The sequence below is a fragment of the Heterodontus francisci genome, chromosome 5, assembly GCF_036365525.1.
Source record: "Heterodontus francisci isolate sHetFra1 chromosome 5, sHetFra1.hap1, whole genome shotgun sequence".
In the NCBI taxonomy this organism is placed as follows: Eukaryota; Metazoa; Chordata; class Chondrichthyes; order Heterodontiformes; family Heterodontidae; genus Heterodontus; species Heterodontus francisci.
Genome location: NC_090375.1, coordinates 75,616,999 through 75,639,701, shown reverse-complemented (window position 1 = coordinate 75,639,701; position 22,703 = coordinate 75,616,999). Strand labels below are relative to the sequence as shown.

At 40.1% G+C, this 22,703-nt stretch overlaps 1 protein-coding gene across 4 annotated transcripts in view; it reads left to right on the top strand.

Annotated features, from left to right (window-relative positions):
* Nucleotides 1-22,703, top strand: part of LOC137369917 (NEDD4-like E3 ubiquitin-protein ligase WWP1) — a 170,367-nt gene that overhangs the window by 72,363 nt on the left and 75,301 nt on the right. For 3 of the 4 annotated variants that reach the window (XM_068031651.1, XM_068031652.1, XM_068031654.1), the window contains 4 exons: nt 10,377-10,515; nt 11,433-11,557; nt 15,177-15,314; nt 15,436-15,502. In XM_068031651.1, coding sequence (XP_067887752.1) covers nt 10,377-10,515; nt 11,433-11,557; nt 15,177-15,314; nt 15,436-15,502 — 469 coding nt within the window. The remainder of the gene's footprint in view (nt 1-10,376; nt 10,516-11,432; nt 11,558-15,176; nt 15,315-15,435; nt 15,503-22,703) is intronic. The other variant, XM_068031653.1, reaches the window with a different exon arrangement.

Below are 22,703 nucleotides of genomic sequence, written 5' to 3'. Positions count from 1 at the left end.
ACCATTTGAATCGCAGTCTCCGAATGGCTGTTTCTACGGCAAGGAAAATGCACCTTCCTATAACTTCTGAGGCTTGCTGGTTCTTAAAGCAATACTGATCCTTTGCAAACCTTAAAGGTAAACTGCATATTCCCGGAAAAAAACTACAGGACCATGACAATATCCAGTTCTCTCTGCCTTTCAGAGCTCTGCAATCTCTCACCATTTTGATAGTGTTATTTTTATTCTTCCTGCCAAAATGTACAATTTCATATTTTCTCACATTATACTCCACTTGCCAGATCTTTGCCCACTTACTTATCCTATCTATATCCCTTTGTAGCCTCCTTATGTCCTCTTCACAGCTTACTCTTCTAGCTATCTTGGTGTCATCAGCAAATTTAGCAACCATACCTTCGGTCCTTTCATTCAATTCATTTATATTAATTGTAAAAAGTTGAGACCCCAGCACAAATCCCTGTGCCACACCACTAATTACATTTTACCAACCAGAAAATGACCCATTTATGCCTACTCTCTGTTTCCTCTTAGCTAGCCAATCTTCTATCCATGCCAACATGTTACCCCCTACACCGTGAGCTTTTATTTTCCCCAATAACCTTTGATGTGGCACCTTATCAAATGCTTTCTGGAAATCTAAGTATTGTACATCCCTTTTATCAACAGCACATGTTACTTCTTCAGAGAACTCCAATAAATTAGTCAAACATGATTTCCCTTTCACAAAACCATGTTGATTCTGTCTGTTTACCTTGAATTTTTCTAAGTGCCCTGCTATAACGTCTTTAATAATAGCTTCTAACATTTTCCCAATGACTGATGTTAAGTTTACTGGCCTGTAGTTTCCTGATTTTCTCCCTCCCTTTTCGAATAAAGGAGTTACCCTTGCTGTTTTCCTATCTAATGGAACCTTCTCTGAATCTAGGGAATTTTGAAAAATTAAAACTAGCACATCAACTATCTCACTAGCCAGTTCTTTTAAGACCTTAGGATGAAGTCCATCAGGAGCTGGGGACATGTCAGCCTGCAGCTCCAACAATTAGCTCAGAACCCTTCCCTCATGATTGTAATTTTCTTTGAGTTCCTCCCTCTCTTCCATTTCCTGACTTACAACTATTTCTGGGATGTTATTTGTATCCTCTATAGTGAAGACCGACGCAAAATACTCGTTCAATTCATCTGCCGTCTCCATATTTTCCATTATTAGTTCCCCAGACTCACTTTCAGTCCAATGCTTACTTTGTTAACTCTTTTTAAAATGTCTATAGAAATTCTTACTATTTTTATTTCTCTACCTCGTTTTCTCTCCTACTGTAATTTTTCCCTCCTTATTAATCTTTTAATCATTCTTTGTTTATTTTAATATTCTGTCCAATCTTCTGACCTGCCATGCATCTTTGCACAATTATATGCTTTTTCTTTAAGTTTGATACCATCTTGAACTTTTTTTGTGAACCATGGATGGTCGGTCCTCTCCTTGGAATTTTTCTTTCTCGTTGGAATATATTCTGTGTATTCTGAAATATCCCCTTAATGTCTGCCACTGCATCTCAGTTGACCTATCCCTTAACCTTATTTGCCAGTTCGCTTTAGCTAGCTCTACTTTCATGCCTTCATAATTGCCCTTATTTAAGTTTAAAATACTAGTGTTAGACCCACTCTTCTCTCCCTCATACTGAATGTGAAATTCAATGTTATGATCCCTGCTGCCTCGGGGCTCCTTCACTATGAGTTCATCAATTAATCCTATCTCGTTGCACAATACCAGGTCTAATATAACCTGCTCTCTGGTTGTCTCCAGAACATGCTGTTCGAAGAAACTATCACAGAAACATTCTATGAACTCTTCCTGTGGGCTACCTTTGCCCATCTGATTTTTCCAATCTATATGTAGATTCAGAGCCCCCATGATTATCGCTGTACCTTTCTGATAAGCACCCATTATTTCTTTTGTTATGCTCTGTTCTACTGTGTGGTTACTGTTCGGGGGTCTGTATACCACTCCCGCATGTGACTGCTCGCCTTTATCATTTCTCATCTCTACCTAAACCACTTCTACATCCTGGTTTCCTGATCTTAGGTCAGTCCTCTCTTTTTTATTCATTCATGAGATGTGGACATCGCTGGCTAGGATAGCATTTATTTCCCATCCCTAATTGCCCTTGAGAAGGTGGTGATGAGCCGCCCTCTTGAACCACTGCAGTCCATGCGGTGTAGGTACACCAACGGTGATGTTAGGAAGGGAGTTACAGGATTTTGACCCAGCGACAGTGAAGGAACAACGATATACATCCAAGTCAGGATGGTGTGTGGCTTGGAGCGGAACTTGCAGGTAGTGAGTGGTGTTCCCATGCATCTGCTCCCCTTGTCCTTCTCGGTGGTAGAGGTCACGGGTTTGGAAGGTGCTGTTGCAGAAGCCTTGATGAGTTGCTGCAGTGCATTTTGTAGATGGTACACACTGCTGCCACTGTGTGTCGGTGGTGAAGGGAGTGAATGTTAAAGATGGTGGATGGGGTGCTAATCAAGTACTTTATCCTGGATGATGTCGAGCTTCTTGAGTGTTGTTGGAGCTGCACCCAGCCAGGCAAGTGGAAAGTATTCCATCACACTCCTAACTTGTGCCTTTTCGGTGGTGGACAGGCATTGGGGCATCAGGAGGTGAGTTACTTGCCACAGATTCTCCAGTCTCTGACATTCTCTTGTAGCCACAGTATTTATGTGGCTGGTCCGGTTCAGTTTCTGGTCAATGGTAACCCCCAGAATGTTGATATTGTGCTAATACCATCATTAATTAGCAGAGCCACTCCTCCACCTGAATGTCATGTACCCGTCAATATTTGGCTCCCAATCTACAGCATCCTGCAGCCATACCTCTGTAATGGCTATCAGATCATACTTATTTGTTTCTATTTGCGTTATCAGTTCAGCTGTTTTGTTTTGGTTGCTACGTGCATTCAGATATAGAGCCTTTAGTTTTGTCAGTTTTTTATTTTCTTAACCTGCAGTCTTGTCTGCTGATTTACTTAGATTTGTACTCACTGTCCCTTCCTGTCGCAGTCTATTTATCTTTTCCCATATTAATACCTTTCTCTCTTGCCTTGTCTCTACTCTTTGATTTGCCACATCTTCCCAAATTTGATCCCTTGCCCCCACTATTTAGTTTAAAACCCTGTATACTTCCCTAGTTATGCAGCTTGCTAGAACACTGGTCCAGGCACGGTTCAGGTGTACACCGTTGATACAGTACAGCCCTCATTTTCCCCAGTAATGTTGTATTTGGCCCTCAAACCGTAATCCACTTCTACCACACCAGTCATTGAGCATTCATTTCTCTAATCTTATTTGCTCTATGCCAATTTGCACGTGGCTCAGGTAATAATCCACAGATTACTACCTTTGGGGTTCTGCTTCTTAATTTGGTGCCCAGATCCTCATACTGACTATGCAGAACCTCTTGTCCTGCCTATGTCATCGATACCTGCATGGATCATGATGACTGGGTGCTCCCCCTCCCATTGTAAGTTCCTCTCCAGCCCTGAGCAGATGCCCCGAGCCCTCGTAGCGGGCAGGCAACACAGCTTTCTGGACTCTTGCTCTTTGCTGCAGAGAACAGTGCCAATCCCCCTTACTGTACTGTCCCCTCCTACCACTACTTTCCTTTTTGCTCCTGCCGCTTGAACAGCTTCCTGTACCATGGTGCCATGGTCAGTCTGCTCATCAACACTACAGCCCTCGCTGTTGTTCATACAAGCTGCAAGAACCTTAAACTTGTTGCTCAATTGCAAGGGCTGAGGCTGCTCCACTCCCACCTTCTCGATCCCCTTACTCGTAGTCACAACCACCTGTTCCTGACCACTGACCAAAACAGACAACCCTATCCTAAGGGGTGTGACTGCCTTCTGGAACAAAGTGTCCTGGTAACTTTCTCCCTCCCTAATGCATCGTAATGTCTGCAGCTCATCTACTCTGATCCGAAGCTGCTCAAGCTTCAGATGCTTACTACAAACGTAATTGCCATGGCATCCCTGAGCTCCCACATACTGCAGCTGTGACACATCACCTGTCCTGCCAACTGTGCTGTTAATTAAATTAAATTTATCTTTGATTAATTTGTAGTTCCCCTCTTCACAGAACTCCCTCACTTACCAAACTCCATTTCACACTCTGCAGTCGAGCAGCACAATTTATACTCTCTGAAAACAATGATAAATAAGCTTTGCTATAGCTCAGAAACCAGTTTAAGCTAGCTACCTAATTAAGTAACTACAGCTACACTCAAAGAGCTTGTATATCCTTTTCTTCTTTCCATCCAAATTAAAGCTCTGTTTCCTGTCCGCAGTCTCCCAAATTCTTTTTGGAAAGAAGCTCATTGTCACCTCCATGTGGCCACTTAGTTTCTCAAAGCCTTGTCGTTGAAGACCAGGTTGCTTCTTCTGTGCTACTTGTGCTACTGTGTTATCCATTGAACCATAAAGCTAAGGTTTACTGAAGTGCCGTTTCCTTAAATTGTGATTCTCCTGTGCATGATAATGCCACTTTGTTTTACAACTTAAGGACCCTTTTTTTCTTAATATCTTGGATGGACAATGGAATTGGAGAATAGACACTTTGGTTATAATTTATGCAACTTGAGTACTGTGTGCAGTTCTGGTCACCTCATTACAGAAATGATGCAATTGCACTAAAGAGGGTACAGTGGGGATTTACGAGGAAGTTGCCAGGACTGGAAAAATGCAGCTATGAGGGAAAGATTGGATAGGCTGCGATTTTTCTCCTTGGAACAGAGAATGCTGAGGGGAGATCTGATTGAAATGTATAAAATTGTGAGGGGCCTGGGTAGAGTGGATGTGAAGGGTCTATTTACCTTAGCAGAGAGGTCAGTGACTAGGGGACATAGATGTAAAGTGATTGATAAGAAAGATTAGAGGACAGATGAGGAAAAGTTTTTTCACCCAGAGGGTGGAACTCACTGCCTGAAAAGGTAGTTGAGGCAGAAACCCTCAACTCATTTAAAAGGTGATGGGATATGCACCTCAAGTGCTGTAACCTGCAGGACTACAGACCAAATGCTGGAAGGTGGGATTAGACTAGTGGCTCGTTTTTTGGCCAGCACAGACGTGATGTGCCAAGTGCCCTCTTTCTGTGCTGTAAACCTTTTGTGATTCTCTCTACTCGAGAAATGGCAATCAAAATTTGAACTCCATTCTTGGGTTCCTTTCCTGAATATGGTTTTTCCTGGTCAAATTTTGTTTGGGAATGAACCTTTCTATCTGGGTAATGTTTACTCATCACATTTTTACCAGAGCACTACTGAGAGGTCTTTTCAGGGATATCCTTATTCCTGATCAAGATGAAGAGTATGGATGCAGAGGGAGCAAAAAATATGTATATATTTTCAGAGATGAAGCAGTGGCTTTCAGTCATCTATTTAGATGATGGACACTTTGAGATAAATGTTATGAATATATGCTCTTGACATGGAGTCTCATTCACTAGGACCACAAATCATGAAATTGTACTCATGCTTCCCACTATATTCCATCAAGCAAATTATGCAAGGAGTAAAGTTGGAACAATTCAACCCTCCATTTTATCTTTTGTGGTTTGGTACCAGTGCTAGGTAGGTCTCCAGTGTTTCAGGGCACTATTTCAATTCATGTCTTGTGTACTACAAGTTTAACCTACATTGGGGTATCTCTCATTGGAGAATGACCAAAGTACACCCCCAACCCTTCCAAATGATGAAAATTCAGCAGTAATAGGTCCAAGCATAAATCTAAATTCCAGCTATTGGGTGAAGGTATTATAAAGTGCGTCAGCCTTGGCTCAGTTGGTAGCACTCTCCTCCTAGTTAGACGGTTGTGGATCTAAGTCTCACTTCAGGATGTGAGCGCAAAAAAAAATGAAGGCTGACACCCTGCTGTGGGACTGAAGGGGTGCTATCTTTTGGATGTGACGTTAAGGTGAGGCCCCATCTGCCCTCTCAGTTGGACATAAAAGATCCCATGGCACTATTTCAAAGAAGAACATGGGATTTCTCCTTGGTGTCCTGGCCAATATTTATCCCTCATCCCTCAACCAACAGCATCAGTTCAGATTATCTGGTTATTTTCATGGTCCTGTTTGTGGGACCTTGCTGTGCACAAATTGGCTGCTTTGTTTCCTACATTACAACAGTGAGGACACTTCAAAGTACTTCATTGGCTCTAAAGCACTTTGGGATGGTCTGTGGTTGTGAAAGGTGTTATATAAATGCAAGTCTTGATGTGTGAAGGCTATCTACAGAACATTTCTGTTGAGGTCATGGCTTTCCAACACTGATACAAGTGATGGTACATCTGATGCGTCAAAGTATGTTATTATCTCGAATGCCATTTATTGGATTGGGCAAGCATGAGATAGTTTCTAATTTGGTACCATCGTTGAGTGATTTCATGATATAACTGACAAACACAAGTTTTGGAATTGATAGTCATACAGCACCGAAACAGGCCCATCGTGTCCATGCTGGCCCTCAAGCACCTAATCCCATTTTCCAGCACTTGGCCCGTAGCCTTGTATGCTATGGTGATTCAAGTGCTCATCTAAATACTTCTTAAATGTTATGACGGTTCCTGCCTCTACCACCTCTTCAGGCAGCGTGGTCCAGATTCTAACCACCCTCTGGGTGAAATTTCTTTTTCCTTAAATCCCCTCTAAACCTCCTGCCCCTTGCCTTAAATCTATGCCCCCTGGTTACTGACGCCTCTGCTCTATCTGTGCCCCTCTTAATTTTGTATACCTCAATCAGTTCCCCCCTCAGCCTTCTCTGCTGTAAGGAAAACAACCCTAGCCTATCCAGTCTCTCTTCATAGCTGAAATGCTCCAGCCCAAGCAATATCTTGGTGAATCTCCTCTGCACCCTCTCCAGTGCAATTACATCCTTCCTATAGTGCAGCGACCAGAACTGTACACAGTACTCCAGCTGTGGCCTAACTAGTGTTTTATACAGCTCCATCATAACCTCCCTGCTCTTATATTCTATGCCTCGGCTAATAAAGGCAAGTATCCCATATGCCTTCCTGACCACCTTATCTACCTGTGCTGCTGCCTTCAGTGATCTATGGACAAGTACACCAAGGTCCCTCTAACCCTCTGTACTTCCTAGGGTCCTGCCATCCATTGTATATTCCCTTGCCTTGTTAGTCCTCCCAAAATGCTTCACCTCACACTTCTCATGATTAAATTCCATTTGCCACTGCTCTGCCCATCTTACCAGCCCATCTGTATTGTCCTGTAATCTAAGGCTTTCCTCCTCACTATTTATGTGTCATCTGCGAACTTACTGATCGTACCTCCTATATTCACATCTAAATCATTAATATATGCTACAAACAGCAAGGGTCCCAGCACCGATCCCTGTGGTACACCATTGGGTCACAGGCTTCCAATTGCAAAAACAATCCTTAACCATCACCCTCTGCCTCCTGCCATTAAGCCAATTTTGGATCCAATTTACCAAATTGTCCTGGATTCCATGGGCTCTTACCTTCTTGACCAATCTCCCATGCGGGACCTTATCAAAAGCCTTACTGAAGTCCATGTAGACTACGTCAACTGCTTTACCCCCATCTACACATCTAGTCACCTCCTCGAAAAATTCATTCAAATTTATTAGATATGATTTCCCCCTGGTACAGCCATGCTGACTGTCCTTGATTAATCCCTGCCTCCCCAAGTGGAGATTAATACTGTCCCTCAGAATTTTTTCCAGTTGTTTCCCTACCACTAATGTTACTCACTGGCCTGTAATTACCTGGCTTATCCCTACTACCCTTCTTGAATAATGGTACCGCATTCGCTGTCCTCCAGTCCTCTGGCACCTCTCTTGTGGCCAGAGAGGATTTGAAAATTTGTGTCAGAGCCCCTGCAATTTCTTCGCTTGCCTCACATAGCAGCCTGGGATGCATCTCATCTGGGCCTGGGGATTTACCCACTTTTAAGCCTTCTGAAACTGCTAATACCTCCTCCCTTTCAATGCTAATTTGTTCAAGTATATCACAATCCCCCTCCCTGACCTCCAAACCTACATCGTCGTTCTCTGAACACAGATTGAAAAGTAATAATTTAAAATCTCACCCACGTCCTCCTGCTCCACACACACATTGCCACATTGGTCCCTGATGGGCCCTGCTCTTTCCCTGGTTATCCTCTTGCCCTTATTATACTGATAAAATGCCTTGGGATCTTCTATATCCCTTGACATCCAGGGTTCCCTGGGCTTGTTGGTCCTACCCTTCACCTTTATGGGAACATGTTGGCCCTGAACTCTCACTCTTTCCTTTTTGAATGACTCCCACTGGTCTGATGTAGACTTTCCTACAACGAGCTGCTCCCAGTCCACTTTGGCTAGATCCTGTTTTATCAAGAGCACTATCAGTCATTACTGTTCGTAGATTTGTCCATGGTCTGTTGATGCAGAATGCAGTATCAGCTAATAGGAAGGATGCTGTCAGTATTATTGGTGGATCTGCTGTCTATGCAAATTAAAGCAATGTGATTGAGTAAATGAAAGAATTCATGATGGGTAAGTGTGAAACAGAAATGTTAACAAGTACTCTGAAACTTTCAACTCCATTTCATTGCAAATTGATCTATGTGGGCTTGCAGCCAGAAGCATAGATTAGTCTATGCTGGAGATACTTTTCTTCTGAAAATATTCAAGTTATGTTGGTGTTTTAATGTTAATTTTATTGTATTATTTAATTTTGAAGAATATTTTACATTTTAAGTCAAATATTCTATTAATCTTAACATTATGCCTTTTAATCATAATTACCTTAATGCTTACTTGCTTTTTCAATAAACCAAAATAATGTTAATGTGATTGGCATTTCGTTAAAATATGATTGTTTTTAGATGCTATTTTTATGCTTTGTCCACCTGTGTCTTATAAACAATCAGGCTGATTCCATGGAGGACTAGTAGGTTGTAAAGTATTTTAATATAGATCATAATTAAACAGTGAATGGAATTAAGAGGTTCATTTGCAAGGTCCCAAGACTAGCAAGGAAGCTCTCTTGAGGGGAGCACAGATTGCAATTAGCTGTAGTCTAATGTCAGCCCTGCAAATTTTGCCAGGAACCTTGTGTAGTTAAAGTATCCATTTAATGAATGTGGGAGAATTGCAAATGGACCTGACTGTAATAATAGACATATCACTTTGAATGTCTACATAATGCCATGAAGCTATTAAAAAAAACTAGCAATGCTAGGTTAATACCCAGAATAGCTGAGTGCAAACTTACTGAAATTGTGTAAAGGTAAAATTTGACACTGAACCACTGAGATATTAGGGTAAATTTGGTCAAAGAGGTAGGTTTCAAGGAGAATCTTGAAGGAGGAAAGAGAGATAGAAAAGCAGAGAGTTTTAGTGAGGGACTTCCAGAGCTTATAGCCTTGGTAGCTGAAGGCACAGCTGCCTATGCTGTAGTAATTAATATTGGGGATGCCCAAAAGGCCAGAATTTATGAAGCACAAGTTACTCACAAGGGTATAGGGCTGGAGAAGGTTATGGAGATAAGGGGTGAGGCCATTGAAAGGATTTGAAAACAAGGATGAGAAATTTAAAATTGAGGTGCTGCTTAACCAGGAGCCGATGTAGTTCAGCGACTAGAGGGGTGATGGGTGAATGGGACTTGGTGCGAGATAGGGTACAAGCAGCAGAGTTTTGGATAAGCTTACATTTAAAGAGAATGGAAGGTGAGAGGCTGGCCAGGAGTGCATTGCAATAGTCAAATCTAGAAGTAACAAAGGCATTGATGAGGATTTCAGTAGCAGATGAGTTGAGGCAGGGCGATATTACAGAGATCGAAACATGCGCTCTTAGTGTAGACACAGATATGTGATCCTTAATCTTGTCTTGGGGCCAAGTGCGACATCTAGATTGTGAACGGTCCAGTTCAACCTTGGATAGTTAGGCTGTGGAGTGTGTAGCAGGGTTCACAGATAGTGGCTTCCGATACCCAGAATATTATTCACAGGTAGACCAGAAAGTATAGATTTAAATTAATGAAAAGTAAATAAAAAAGCTCTAAAATCAGTTTTAGCCAGAGTGATAAAGGATTGAAATAATTGTGTACTTACACTTATTTGGCTTTCTTACATCAGGCGAGATCATCAGAACTTTTATAGTATGTTTAAACAGAAAAATACTAATCCGGCTTCTTTTCAACTGACATTGGATTACTGATGATGTCTAAATATTTATAATTATTGCTATTAATAGAAAAATGTTATTAATTTTGAATCATGTAATACAGCTATTCCATCTACTGGGGTATAAGAGATTTACCAGATGCATTTACTTAAATTTGTACCACAATTTTGCTTAATAGTTGCTTCTGCAAAACTAAAAAGAAGAAAGAATTGGTTTGGAACTGCAATCTATGTGGAATTATCAGCAGACGGAGAACTAAAGAAATCTGCAAAGTCACATAGTTCTTCCAATCCAAAATGGGATGAACACTTAACAATGTAAGCACAATTATAAAATGAGCAATTAACCTTCTTTGACATTATTTTTAATGTATAACAAATGTTAATATACATTTTTGAGGATATGTACCTAACCTATTGCAAAATTACACAGTGGCTCTAAACAACTAGGAAAATTTGAGTTCTTTGGAATTGTGGAAGGCAGAATAAGAAAAGCAGGCTCAAATTGGAAGAAAATCCAGGAGGAATAATTGTTTTTCTGGCATTGAGTTGAGTCTCTCTTCCTGTTGAGCTATTTCAGTGACTTCACTGGCAGGCAGCATCCTGGCATTTCCCTACCCAGCTTTGTTAGATAGAAACAGCAGGGATTGTGGCTTCACCTGTGTTGTGCTAATGCTCAATTGCCCAATTCAGAAAACTAAGTACAGGCTAGGGATAGGGTGGGGGAGGTCCATGATAGAATAATCGTATATGGTTAATCAGTAGAGTGAGCTTGATGGGCCGAATGCCCCTTACTCACTCTGAACTTTATGTTCTTATGCAGATTTCCTGGTTTTCAGTATGGTTTTTTGGTTTTCTACAGTAAATGGAATACTATTGAGTTGAAGAAATTTGATCTCTGGGCTATCAAGTAACAAAATAAGTTCACTTTTAACCTCACTTGTTTGTAATGATCATAAGTTTTGAACTGTCCTGTAAACCAGTCTTTACCGGCTACAACTTCATAGTCAAAATATCACCTTAGAATATTTCCAGAAACAGAGTCCCATTTAAGTACTACAGGAATCTTTATTTTGTTATCTTAAAATGTTTAATGTAATCATAGTGCATGCATATGTTCTTTCACAATAACCATGAATTAAGATATGATTGGGTATATTACTTATACTATTTCATTTATTTATGTCACACAAAGATGTAAGCTATAAAACTACCCCTCTTTTTTCTGTATGCAGGAACGTAACACCACACACCAAATTGGAGTTTAAAATCTGGAGCCATCACACATTAAAATCTGATGCTTTACTAGGGAAAGCCACTTTAGACATCAGCCAAGCGTTGGAATTGCACAACAGAAAATGTAAGTCTTACAATTAACTTGAGCACAGAAGCTCCTTACTCTGATGTACCACTGAGACCCATTTACAAACATAGGAACATATTAACATACAAATTAGGAACAGGAGTAGGTCACTTGGCCCCTCGAGCCTGCTCAGCCATTCAACAAGATCATAGCTAATCTGATTGTAACCTCAACTCCACATTCTTGCCTACCCCCAATAACCTTTCATCCCCTTGCTTATCAAGAATTTATCTATCTTTACCTTAAAAATATCCAAAGACTCTGCTTCCATCGCCTTTTGAGGAAAAGGGTTCCAAAGACTCACGAACCTCTGAGAGAAAATATTTCTCCTCCTCTGTCTTAAATGAGTGATTCTTTATTTTTAAACAATGACCCTCAGTTCTAGATTCTCCCACTAGAGGAAACATCCTTTCCACATCCACCCTGTCAAGACCCCTCAAAATCTTATATGTTTCAATCAAGTCACCTCTTACTCTTCTAAACTGCAGTGGATACAAGCCTAGCCTGTCCAACCTTTCCTCATAAGACAACCCGCCCATTCCAGGTATTAGTCTAGTAAACCTTTTCTGAACTGCTTCCAACGCATTTACATCCTTCCTTAAATAAGGAGACCAATACTGTACACAGTGCACCAGATGTGGTCTCACCAATGCCCTGTATAACTGTAGCAGAACCACCCTTCTTTTGTATTCAATTCCCCTCGTAATAAACAATTATGTTCTATTAGCTTCCCTAATTATTTACTGTACCTGCATACTAATCTTTTGCAATTCATACACTAGGACACCCAGATTTCCTCTGCATCTCAGAGCTCTGCAATCTCTCACCATTTAGATAAATGCTTTTTTTATTCTTCCTGCCAAAATGGACAGTGTCACTTTTTTCCACATTATACTCCTTTTGCCAGATCGTTGTCCACTCACTTAACCTATCTGTATCCCTTTGTAGTCTCCTTATGTTCGTTCTCTTCACAACTTACTTTCTTACCTATCTTGGTATCATCAGCAAATTTAGCAGCCTCCCTTCATCCAAGTCATTTATATAAATTGTAAAAAGTGAGTCCCGAGCAATGATCCCTGTGCCACACCACGCGTTACATCTTGCCAATCAGAAAATGACACATTTATACCTACACTTTGTTTCCTGTTAGCTAACCAATCTTCTATCCATGCCAATATGTTACCTCCTACACCATGAGCTTTTATTTTCCATAATAACCTTTGATGTGGCACCTTATCAAATGCCTTCTGGAAATCTAAGTACCGTACATCCACCGGTTCCCTTTTATCCACAGCACATGTAACTTCTTCAAAGAACTCGAATAAATTGTTTAAACATGATTTCCCTTTCACAAAACCATGTTGACTCTGCCTGATTACCTTGAATTTTCTAAGTGCCCTGCTATAACGTATTTAATAATAGCTTCTAACATTTTCCCTGTGACAGCTGTTAAGCTAACTGGTCTCTAGTTTCCTGCTTTCTGTCTCCCTCCTATTTTGAATAAAGGCATTATATTTGCTATTTTCCAATCTAATGGAACCTTCCCCGAATCTAGGGAACTTTAAAAAAAATTAAAACCATTGCATCAACTATCTCACTAGCCACTTCTTTTAGGACCGTAGGATGAAGTCCATCAGGACCCAGGAACTTGCCAGCCCACAGCTCCAACAATTTGCTCAGTCCCTGGTGATTTGTAATTTTCTTGAGTTCCTCCCTCCCATCTGCTGATTTACAGCTATTTCTGGGACCTTACTTGTATCTTGTATGGTGAAGACTGATGCAAAATACCTGTTCAATTCATCTGCCATCTCCTTATTATCCATTATTAGTTCCCCAGACTCACTTTCTATAGGACCAACGCTCACTTTGTTAACTTTTTAAAATATCTATAGGAACTTTTACTATCTTTTTATATTTCTAGCCAGCCTTCTCTCGTACTCTGATTTCTCTCTCCTTATTAATTTTTTAGTCGTTCTTTGCTGCTTTTTATATTGTGCCCAATCTTCTGACCTGCCATCCATCTTTATGCAATTATATGCTTTTTCTTTACGTTTGATACTATCTTCAACTTTTTTAGTTCACCATGGATGATAGGTCCTCCCCTTGGAATTTTTCTTCCCAATTGGAATATATCTATTCTTTGTATTCTCAAATATCACTTTAAATGTCTGCCACTACATTTCTAATTGACCTATCCTTTAACTACTTTGCCAGTTCGCTTTAGCTAGCTCTGCTTTCATGCTGTCATAACTCCCCTTATTTAAGTTTAAAATACTAGTGTTAGACCCACTCTTCTCTCCCTCAAACTGAATGTAAAATTCAATCCTATTATGATCACTGTTGCCTAGGGCGCCTTCACTGTGAGGTCATTAATTACTCCTATCTTGTTGCACACTACCGGGTCTTGTATAGCCTGCTGTCTGGTTGGCGCCAGAATGTGCTGTTCTGAGAAACTATCCCAAAAACATTCTATGAACTCGTCATCTGGTTTTGCTCATCTGATTTTTCCAATCGCTGTAGATTAAAACCTCCCATGATTATCACTGTACCTTTCTGACAAATTCCCATTATTTTTTCCTTTATGCCCTGTCCTGCTGTGTGGTTACTGTTAGGGGGCCTGTACACCACTCCCAAAAATGACTTCTTGCCTTTATCATCCCTCATCTCGACCCAAACTGCTTCTACATCCTGGTTTCCTGAACTTGGGCCATCCCTCTCTATTGTGCTAATACCATCATTAATTAACAGAGCCTCCCTCCACCTTTTCCGAGCTTCCTATCCTTGCTAAATGTCATGTACCCTTCAATATTCAGGTCCCAATCTATGTAATCGTGCAGCCGTGTCTCTGTAATGGCTATCAGATCATATTTATTTCTATTTGCGCTTTTAGTTCATCTGCTTTGTTTCGAATGCCAAGTGCATTCAGATACAGAGCCTTTAGTTTTGTCCTTATTTTTTTCATAACCTCTTGTCTGCTGATTTACTCTTAGATTTGTACTCACTGTCACTTCCTGTTATGGTCTGTTTATCTTTTCCCATATTAATACCTTTCTCTCTTGCCTTGTCTCTACTCTTTGATTTACCACATCTTCCCAAATTTACCTTGTAGAGTTGCCTGCCACAGCAAGGGTATTACAGGAGGAGATCTTATAATGTAAGGAGAATAGCATCTGCTACAGTTCATTCTTCTTCAGACTTCGCTCCTCTCACTGTGGCCTCTTCTATATTCTCCTTTATTGGCCCTTCATTGCTGGTTGTGCCTTGAGCTGCCTAGCGCCACCCCCCACCCCCCTCATTCAGGAATTCCTTTCGAAACATCTCTGCCTCTCCATATCTCTTTTCTCCTTTAAGATTTTCCATAAAACCCACCTCTTTGACCATAGCTTTTGGTCACCCCTCCTAATATCTCCTTTTTTGGCTTATTGTTTTGATTATGATTATTTCTTGCAAAAAGCTGGAATTTGGCTGTTATCTTTTGAATGTCCTTTGTAACATCATCGTTTTCTGCAAGAAGTAAAAAAATGTTTTATGATTCTGCTTACACAGTTAAGTTACTGATGCTATAGAATTATAAACAGCCAACATTTTATTTTATTCCCACTTTGTTTTTGAATAGTGGAGAATGCTAAAGAAGTATTGAAACTCACATTGGAAAATAAGAATGGGGTAGTACAAACTGGAGTCCTGACTGTTTTCCTTGATGGTATGACAGTGGATCAGGAATCTGTACCTAATGGCACTGCATCAGCAACCAGTGAGTAAATGTCACACCAAGCCTGATGACTAGTCTAATAAATGTATTGTATATTTACTTTAAAATGATTTTATATTACTTGTTAAAAGTATCTCCATTTAACTGAATTTTTTTTGCACAGAAGTTCAGCAGAATGGAGATGCCATCCATGTAAATGGAGGTGAAACTTCTACAAGGGCTAGAACAAGGTATGTAGAGATTTTGCTTGAAATGTACTAACATAAATTCCTGAATGAGACATGGCCTCTTTAAATGCGATTTTGGGTAGTGAAATCTCTCCAGATGGTTCTGTCGGGAAATCTGCAAAAAATATATGCAAATGTAACTGAACAGAAAATAAGAAATGGCTGATCTTACTGTGAAAATGCACAGAGGTTACCTTGACCATTTGTACTGAGTAATTAGTATATTATGCCATATATTGGAAAGTGAATTCATACAATTCAAGTTTTCAAAAAACGACATAACTTTTCTCAAATGTTTGTAACTGATAACTTTAAAAACTTTAGAAAGACATGCATTCGAAATTAGTGTTAACTTTCATGATTCGAAGCTGCAAATAGATTGTTTTAATGACTAATATACTTAAATTGTGAGCAGGTGTGTGGGTAAGAGTTTATCTACTTCATGGAGAAAATAGACACAATGTTAACTAAATTAAGATAGAAATTTGCAATAACACGACAGCCTCAAGTCAAACTGACTTGTTGCAAGAATTGTTTAGTAAATGGATAGACAAAATATGGTCAGTGAACTATAGATTGATAAAAGATTGTAGGGTAAAATTGCTTAATATGTAGGCAAGAGATGGAAGGTTATCATTTTCTCAGTATGCATGTTATGCAATGAAAATTAATGACCTTGGTAGTTCAGGAGTGCAGTTTCATGACATTGATTTTGCACTTGGTTTTTAGATCTGCATGAGCTGCATGAAATGATTATTTTTAACAGTTGCTTGATGGAGCATTCTACTGACCACTTTCTATTGGTTGCCTGTTTTAGCTGTGGATCTGGCTGCTAGTGATTTGAGCTGTATCGAAACCTGAAATTCTGGTTTGTAATTCTCAATGTGTATGTATTCATAATACTGAAAAAACGTCTGAATGCATCATCCTAATTCCACTGTAACCCCAATGTTCAAATTTGCTTACCTCCATTATAGTTTTATAATTAAGCATTTGGGAATTTGTACTCCCTGGACATAGCAATCATGGGCAGTAATTTTGACTTTGGGTATTAGTTTAAAACAGTTGGCATCGATTCAGCAGCCTGTTGTACATCTCTTCCAATTTTTGTTTCCATTGAAATCAATGAAAATCATGAGAGATGTGCCAGGTGGCTGAATCGATATCATCCGTTTTATACCATCAGCTAAAGTCAAAATTACCTCTATGATGTGTGTGAATGCAGCTTTCTGTTTGAATAAAAAAAACTCATTTACAGTCAGCACAACTGAGGCTTCCTCTGGGCAAAAAAAACGATTATTTTGTCATTTGTACCTAATTTCTTCCTTTATATTCATCTTGATGCAGATGGCAGGGCAGTCTGATCCTCAGAGTTGTGGAAATGGAGCTTGAAGAGTTCCCTCCCTCTGTCTTAGTAGGGAAAACTCTTGTTCTTAGCCACCTTTCCTGCAGGCCACTCCTTGAAGTCTAAGTACAGTTACTTTAAGAGTCAACTTCTTCAGTGTGTTTCTCACTTGCCTTCCCTGTGCCACAGTAACCAAGCTTCAGTTCATCAAAAACTCCACGGCTTGCATTTGGACCTCCTATCAGTTGGTTGTTTTTGCCATTGTAAATGTTGAATGGCTCCCTGTCTCCGACTGCACTAAAATCTTTTACAAATCTTTCCAAAGCCTTGTCCCTCCCAGCTTCCACAAGCTCCATTATCCCAGGCAGTTCCTACCTGTCCTGTGAATCTGACCAGGTGCACAGCTTTTCCCAATGTAGCTCTTTTAGTGACCGAGCCTTCTGCAATCTATTACTTGTAGGAGCTCTGTCATCAAATCACATTGCATGGCTACTTTGCTCTACACCTTTTAAAGCCTCAACAAAACTTGTCTTTTTGGCTGTATATTTCATTACCGCTCAACTTTATGAATCTTCCTGGTTCTGCACTGTTCTACGTAAATTGACTTGGGGTGTTTTATTTTGGTAACGGTCCTATATTAGTGCATGTTTTTAAATGGAGTCTCTTAATTAGGTTCTACCTATTCGACAATTTTGAATTAGTGATATTAAAATCAGAAAACTGCCCTCCCACCTCCACGCTCGGTTCCTCCCACCTCCAAAATTGAATACCGCACAAATATTTTCAACTCTTTTGCTATGCTAAAAAAACCGTACCTTGAGAGTCTGAACTTGCAGACCTCTCAATTTCTGAATTGACTAGTCATGGTTACAGCTCACAAAAGTGCTAGGTGCACAGAATTTCGAGTTGGACACAGTATTGCTGTGGCAGTGTCTTTACCTTCATGTTTGTGATGCACTCTTGGGTTTGTGAAGCATCGGATATGTTCGCTGTACACAAGCAGGTGAGAGCCTTGTAAGTCGTCAAAAGTCAGAGATCAACTATGCAGTTACTACTACCCTGTGCGAATTTAAGTTGGATTGTGCTATGTTTTAGAGGCGCCAGTGAAACCTGGTGCCATACAGGAGCAGTTTGATTGTCATTCTTTCAGTGAGTATCGTGTATATTGGTTTTAAATGAAATAATTTCTATTTTAAAAACTTTGCTTTTCTACTTTTTCACACTGCTAAATCATCTGAACTCAGCACAGCAGTAAGGTGACTATGGAAAAATAGGAGCTTTGCTATCTGAATAAGAGTTTTATTTCACTGTTGCTGCAGTTTCAGGATACACAGTACAACATTATGGAATGTGATGGAGGCAGCCAGGAATTTATTGTGTCAAATCATACAAACATACAAATTAGGAGGAGGAGTTAGGCCACTCGGACCTTCGAGCCGGCTCCGCCATTCAACAAGAACATGGCTGATCTGATTGTAACCTCAACTCCACATTCCCGCCTACCCCCAATAACCTTTCACCCCCTTGCTTATCAAGAATCTATCTATCTCTGCCATAAAAATATTCAAAGACTCTGCTTCCACCTCCTTTTGAGGAAGAGAGTTTCAAAGACACTCGAGCCTCAGAGAAAAAATGTCTCCTCATCTCTGTCTTAACTGGGTGACCCCTTATTTTTAAATAGTCATCCATGGTTCTAGAGTCTCCCACAAGGGGCAACATCCTTTCCACATCCACCCTGTCAAGACCCCTCAAAATCTTATATGTTTCAATCAAGTCACCTCTTACTCTTCTAAATTCCAGCGGATACAAGCCGAGCCTGTCCAATCATTCCTCATAAGACAACCTGCCCATTCAAGTATTAGTCTAGTAAACCTTCTCTAAACTGCTTCCAATGCATTTGCATCCTTCCTTAAATAAGGAGACCAGTGCTGTACACTGTACTCCAGATGTCATCGTACCAATGTCCTGTATAACTGAAGCATAACCTGCCTACTTTTCTATTCAATTCCCCTTGCAATAAACAACATTCTAATAGCTTTCCTCATTACTTGCTGAACCTGCATACTAGCCCTTTGATTCATACACTAGGATATTTAGATCCCTCTGTATCTCAGAGCTCTGCAATATTTCACCTTTTAGATAATATGCTTATTTTTTATTCCTGTCAAAATGGACAATTTCACATTTTCCCACATTATATTTCCTTTGCCAGATCTTTGCCCACTCACTTATCCTATCTAATTCCCTTTGTAGCCTCCATATGTCCTCTTCACAACTTACTTTCCTACCTATTTTTGTGACATCAATAAATTTAGCAACCATATCTTCGGTCCCTTCCTCCTAGTCATTTATATAAATTCTGAAAAGTTGAGGCCCCAGCACTGATCCCTTTGGCACACCACTTGTTACATCTTGTCAACCAGAAAATGATCCATTTATGCCTACTCTTTGTTTCCTGTTAGCTCATCAACTTTCTATCCATGCCAATATGTTACTTCCTACACCATGAGCTTTTTTTTTCCCGCAATATCCTTTAATGTGGCACTTTATCAAATTCCTCTAGAAATCTAAGTACAGTACATCCACCAGTTCCCCTTTATCCACAGCACATGTTACTTCTTCAAAAACTCGAATAAATTGTTTAAACATTATTTCCCTTTCGCAAAACCATGTTGACTCTGCCTGATTACCTTGAATTTTTTTTTTAAGTGTCCTGCTATAATGTATTTAATAATAGCTTCTAACATTTTCCCTCTGAAAGATGTTAAGCTAACTGGCCTGAGTTTCCTGTTTTCTGTCTCCTCTTTTTGAACAAAGGAGTTACATTTGCTATTTTCCAATCTAATGGAACATTCGCTGAATCTAGGGAATTTTGAAAAATTAAAACCAACGCATCAATTATCTCGCTTGCCACTTCTTTTACAACACTAGGATGAAGTCCATCAGGACCCGAAGACTTGTCAGTCCGCAGCTCCAACAATTTGCTCAGTACCATTTCCCTGGTGATTGTAATCTTCTTGAGTTCCTCCCTCCCTCCCATTTCCTGATTTATAGCTATTTCTGGGATGTTACTCGTATCCTCTATGGTGACGACAGATGCAAAATGCCTGTTCAAATCATCTGCCATCTCCTTACTTCCCATTATTAATTCCCCAGACTCACTCACTATAGGTCCAACGCTCACTTTGTTAGCTTTTTTAAATCTATCGAAACTCTTAGAATCTGTTTTTATATTTCTAGCCAGCTTTCTCTCGTAAATGTTTCCTTCCTTATTAATCTTATAGTCTTATTGCTGTTTATATTCTGTCCAATCTTCTGACCTTCCACCCATCTTTTCACAATTATATGCTTTTTCTTTAAGTTTGATACTATCTTCAACTTTTTTAGTTTACCATAGATGGTGGGTCCTCCCCTTGGAATTTTTCTTTCTTGTTGGAATGTATCTATTCTGTGTATTCTCAAATATCACTTTAAATGTCTACCACTACATCTCTATTGACCTGTCCGTTAACCTACTTTGCCAGTTCACTTTAGCTAGCTCTGCTTTCATGCCGTCATAACTACCCTTATTTAAGTTTAAAATACTAGTGTTAGACCCACTCTTCTCTCCCTCAAACCGAATGTAAAATTCAATCATAATATGATCGTTGCTGCCTCGGGGCTCCTTCACTATGAGGTCATTAATTAATCCAATTTGTTGCACAATACCACGTCTAATATAATCTGCTCTCTGGTTGTCTGGACTCTCACTTTTTGCTGCAGAGAAAAGTGTTAATCACCCTCACTTTACTGTCTCCTACTACCACTACTTTCCCTTTTGCTCCCCCTGCTTAAACAGCTTCCTGTATCATGATCAGTCTGCTCATCCACACTACAGCCCTCGCTATTGTTCATACAAGCTGCAAGAACCTTGAACTTGTTGCTCAATTGCAAGGGCTGAAGCTGCTCCACTCCCACCTTCTCAATCCCCTTACCTGTCAGATGGTGTTGGAAATTACCAGAATGAGAAAAATGGCATGGAAGACCATGCAAACCTTTTGATTAACTTTACGTTACTGTGAGCACTGTCATATTGGTTTCAGATTTTTGCTCCTCAGCTGTTGCTAGGGTAGTCTGACCCAGCAGACTTGCTAGCACAATTGTGGGTAATGCAGAGCAGATGGCGAAGGAGCAAGTGCACTGACATTCTGAGAGGGGCCGGCACATGTCACTCCCATGAGGCTGAGACTTGGTACAGCCACTATCTGCGGGATAGCAGACTGCAGAAGATGAGTGACTCTTTCAAAGCCCCTTTCTATTCTACTCTCGATGTTTCATTATGAACTGATGCCTCTAACTCACTGTCTAATTCACACGTCGTGGCATTGTTTGAGCTGCAATGCAGGTGGCCAGGAGGATGTGTAGAGACAAGAGAACCTTGGCTGCAATAGCACAAGATGATGGTGACTTTGGCTAATGAACTCTTAGTACTGCAGGAGTGGTAGAAACCAGATTGGAGGGTTTTACACTAATGAGTGTTGGGATTTTAGTTACAACAGAAATACACATTCCACATCTTTGAAGATGAAGAAAAAATTGGAGATCAGGTGGTAGTTGGAGAGATTGGAAGCATTGACGGTGGGTTCCTTAAGGAAGGAGGGTTCTGTGCCCTAGCATAGAGACAGGTTGATAAGTCAGCAAACATGTGTTTAAGGGAGTGAAATTTTGTAGTCAGGAGCTGCTATGTGAAAGAATCAAAGCAGCAGGTTTCATGAATTGGATGTCTTTTGAGGGGGAAATGGAGATGACAGGGTAGCTGAGAACTTGGTTGAGGAGTAGGATCAAGAGCTGAACAATTAGTGGAGGCTATACAGATGACTTTGAATTTTGACACAAAGAAGTCCATGAATTCCTCATATTTAGAACTTGAGATGAGGATTGGTGTGTGTGTCTTTGTATGTGAAAGAGAGAAAATTGATTAGTTAGTTTGTGCTTGTGAAGATACTGGAGCTCTCCCTGGCCTCTGTGATGACCTTGGAATAGTGAACATCTTTGGCCAAGACGTGGTGGTGTAGTTTGAAGTGTTACAGGCAAATATGGCACTTGGTAGCCAGGTCCATAACCTCCCTTTCTCCTAAAATTGTTTATTAATGGTTAGTGATTTGTAATGCTCCACTACCTAACCCTGGGGCAATGAGGGCAGTTCCAGCATACCTAACCCTGACAAAATGCTATCAGACAACTCAATGTAATTCTTTATAATCCAACACAGAATGAAAATCAAAACTGGGAACTTCTAGGTCTGTAAGGCTTGAGCATTTGTCTCTTAAGTTGGTCTTTTAAATTTTCTTCTGTGTCCCTGTTTCCTTTTTATTTTGCTGTTTATATATTTAACATGTTTATTTGTCTGTTGTTTTGCTCCATAAAAAAAAATGTGTATTTCTCTTTCAAGTGTATTTATTTTATTTATTCCAATTTTGTTGAGCCTTTACTCTTCCTCAGCAACTTTCAGTTAATTCATGTGTCTATCTTTGCTTCTTTGTTAATCTGCTTCTGATATTGTTTAGTTATTTCTGCACAGATGGGATTTTTTCCACTCCCTTTCATCATTTATTCCCTTAGGTTGAAGGTGCGTCCTTATTGAAATTTACATAGTAATTACACTCTTTAAGAATTTGGGTCAACTATACCTCCAGTAGCTTGAAACTAACTCTTCCTCATCCTGGAACAGGTGTGAGTGAGCAAGGCAGATCATGGAATGAGCTTCATGGGAATGGCAACAAGGCTGAGAAATAGCATACAAAAAGAACAGTCTGTGGAAATACAGCTTGGTAATTGGCCAGTACTTAATGTCAGTTTTTTTCCAGTACTGGCAGCAAG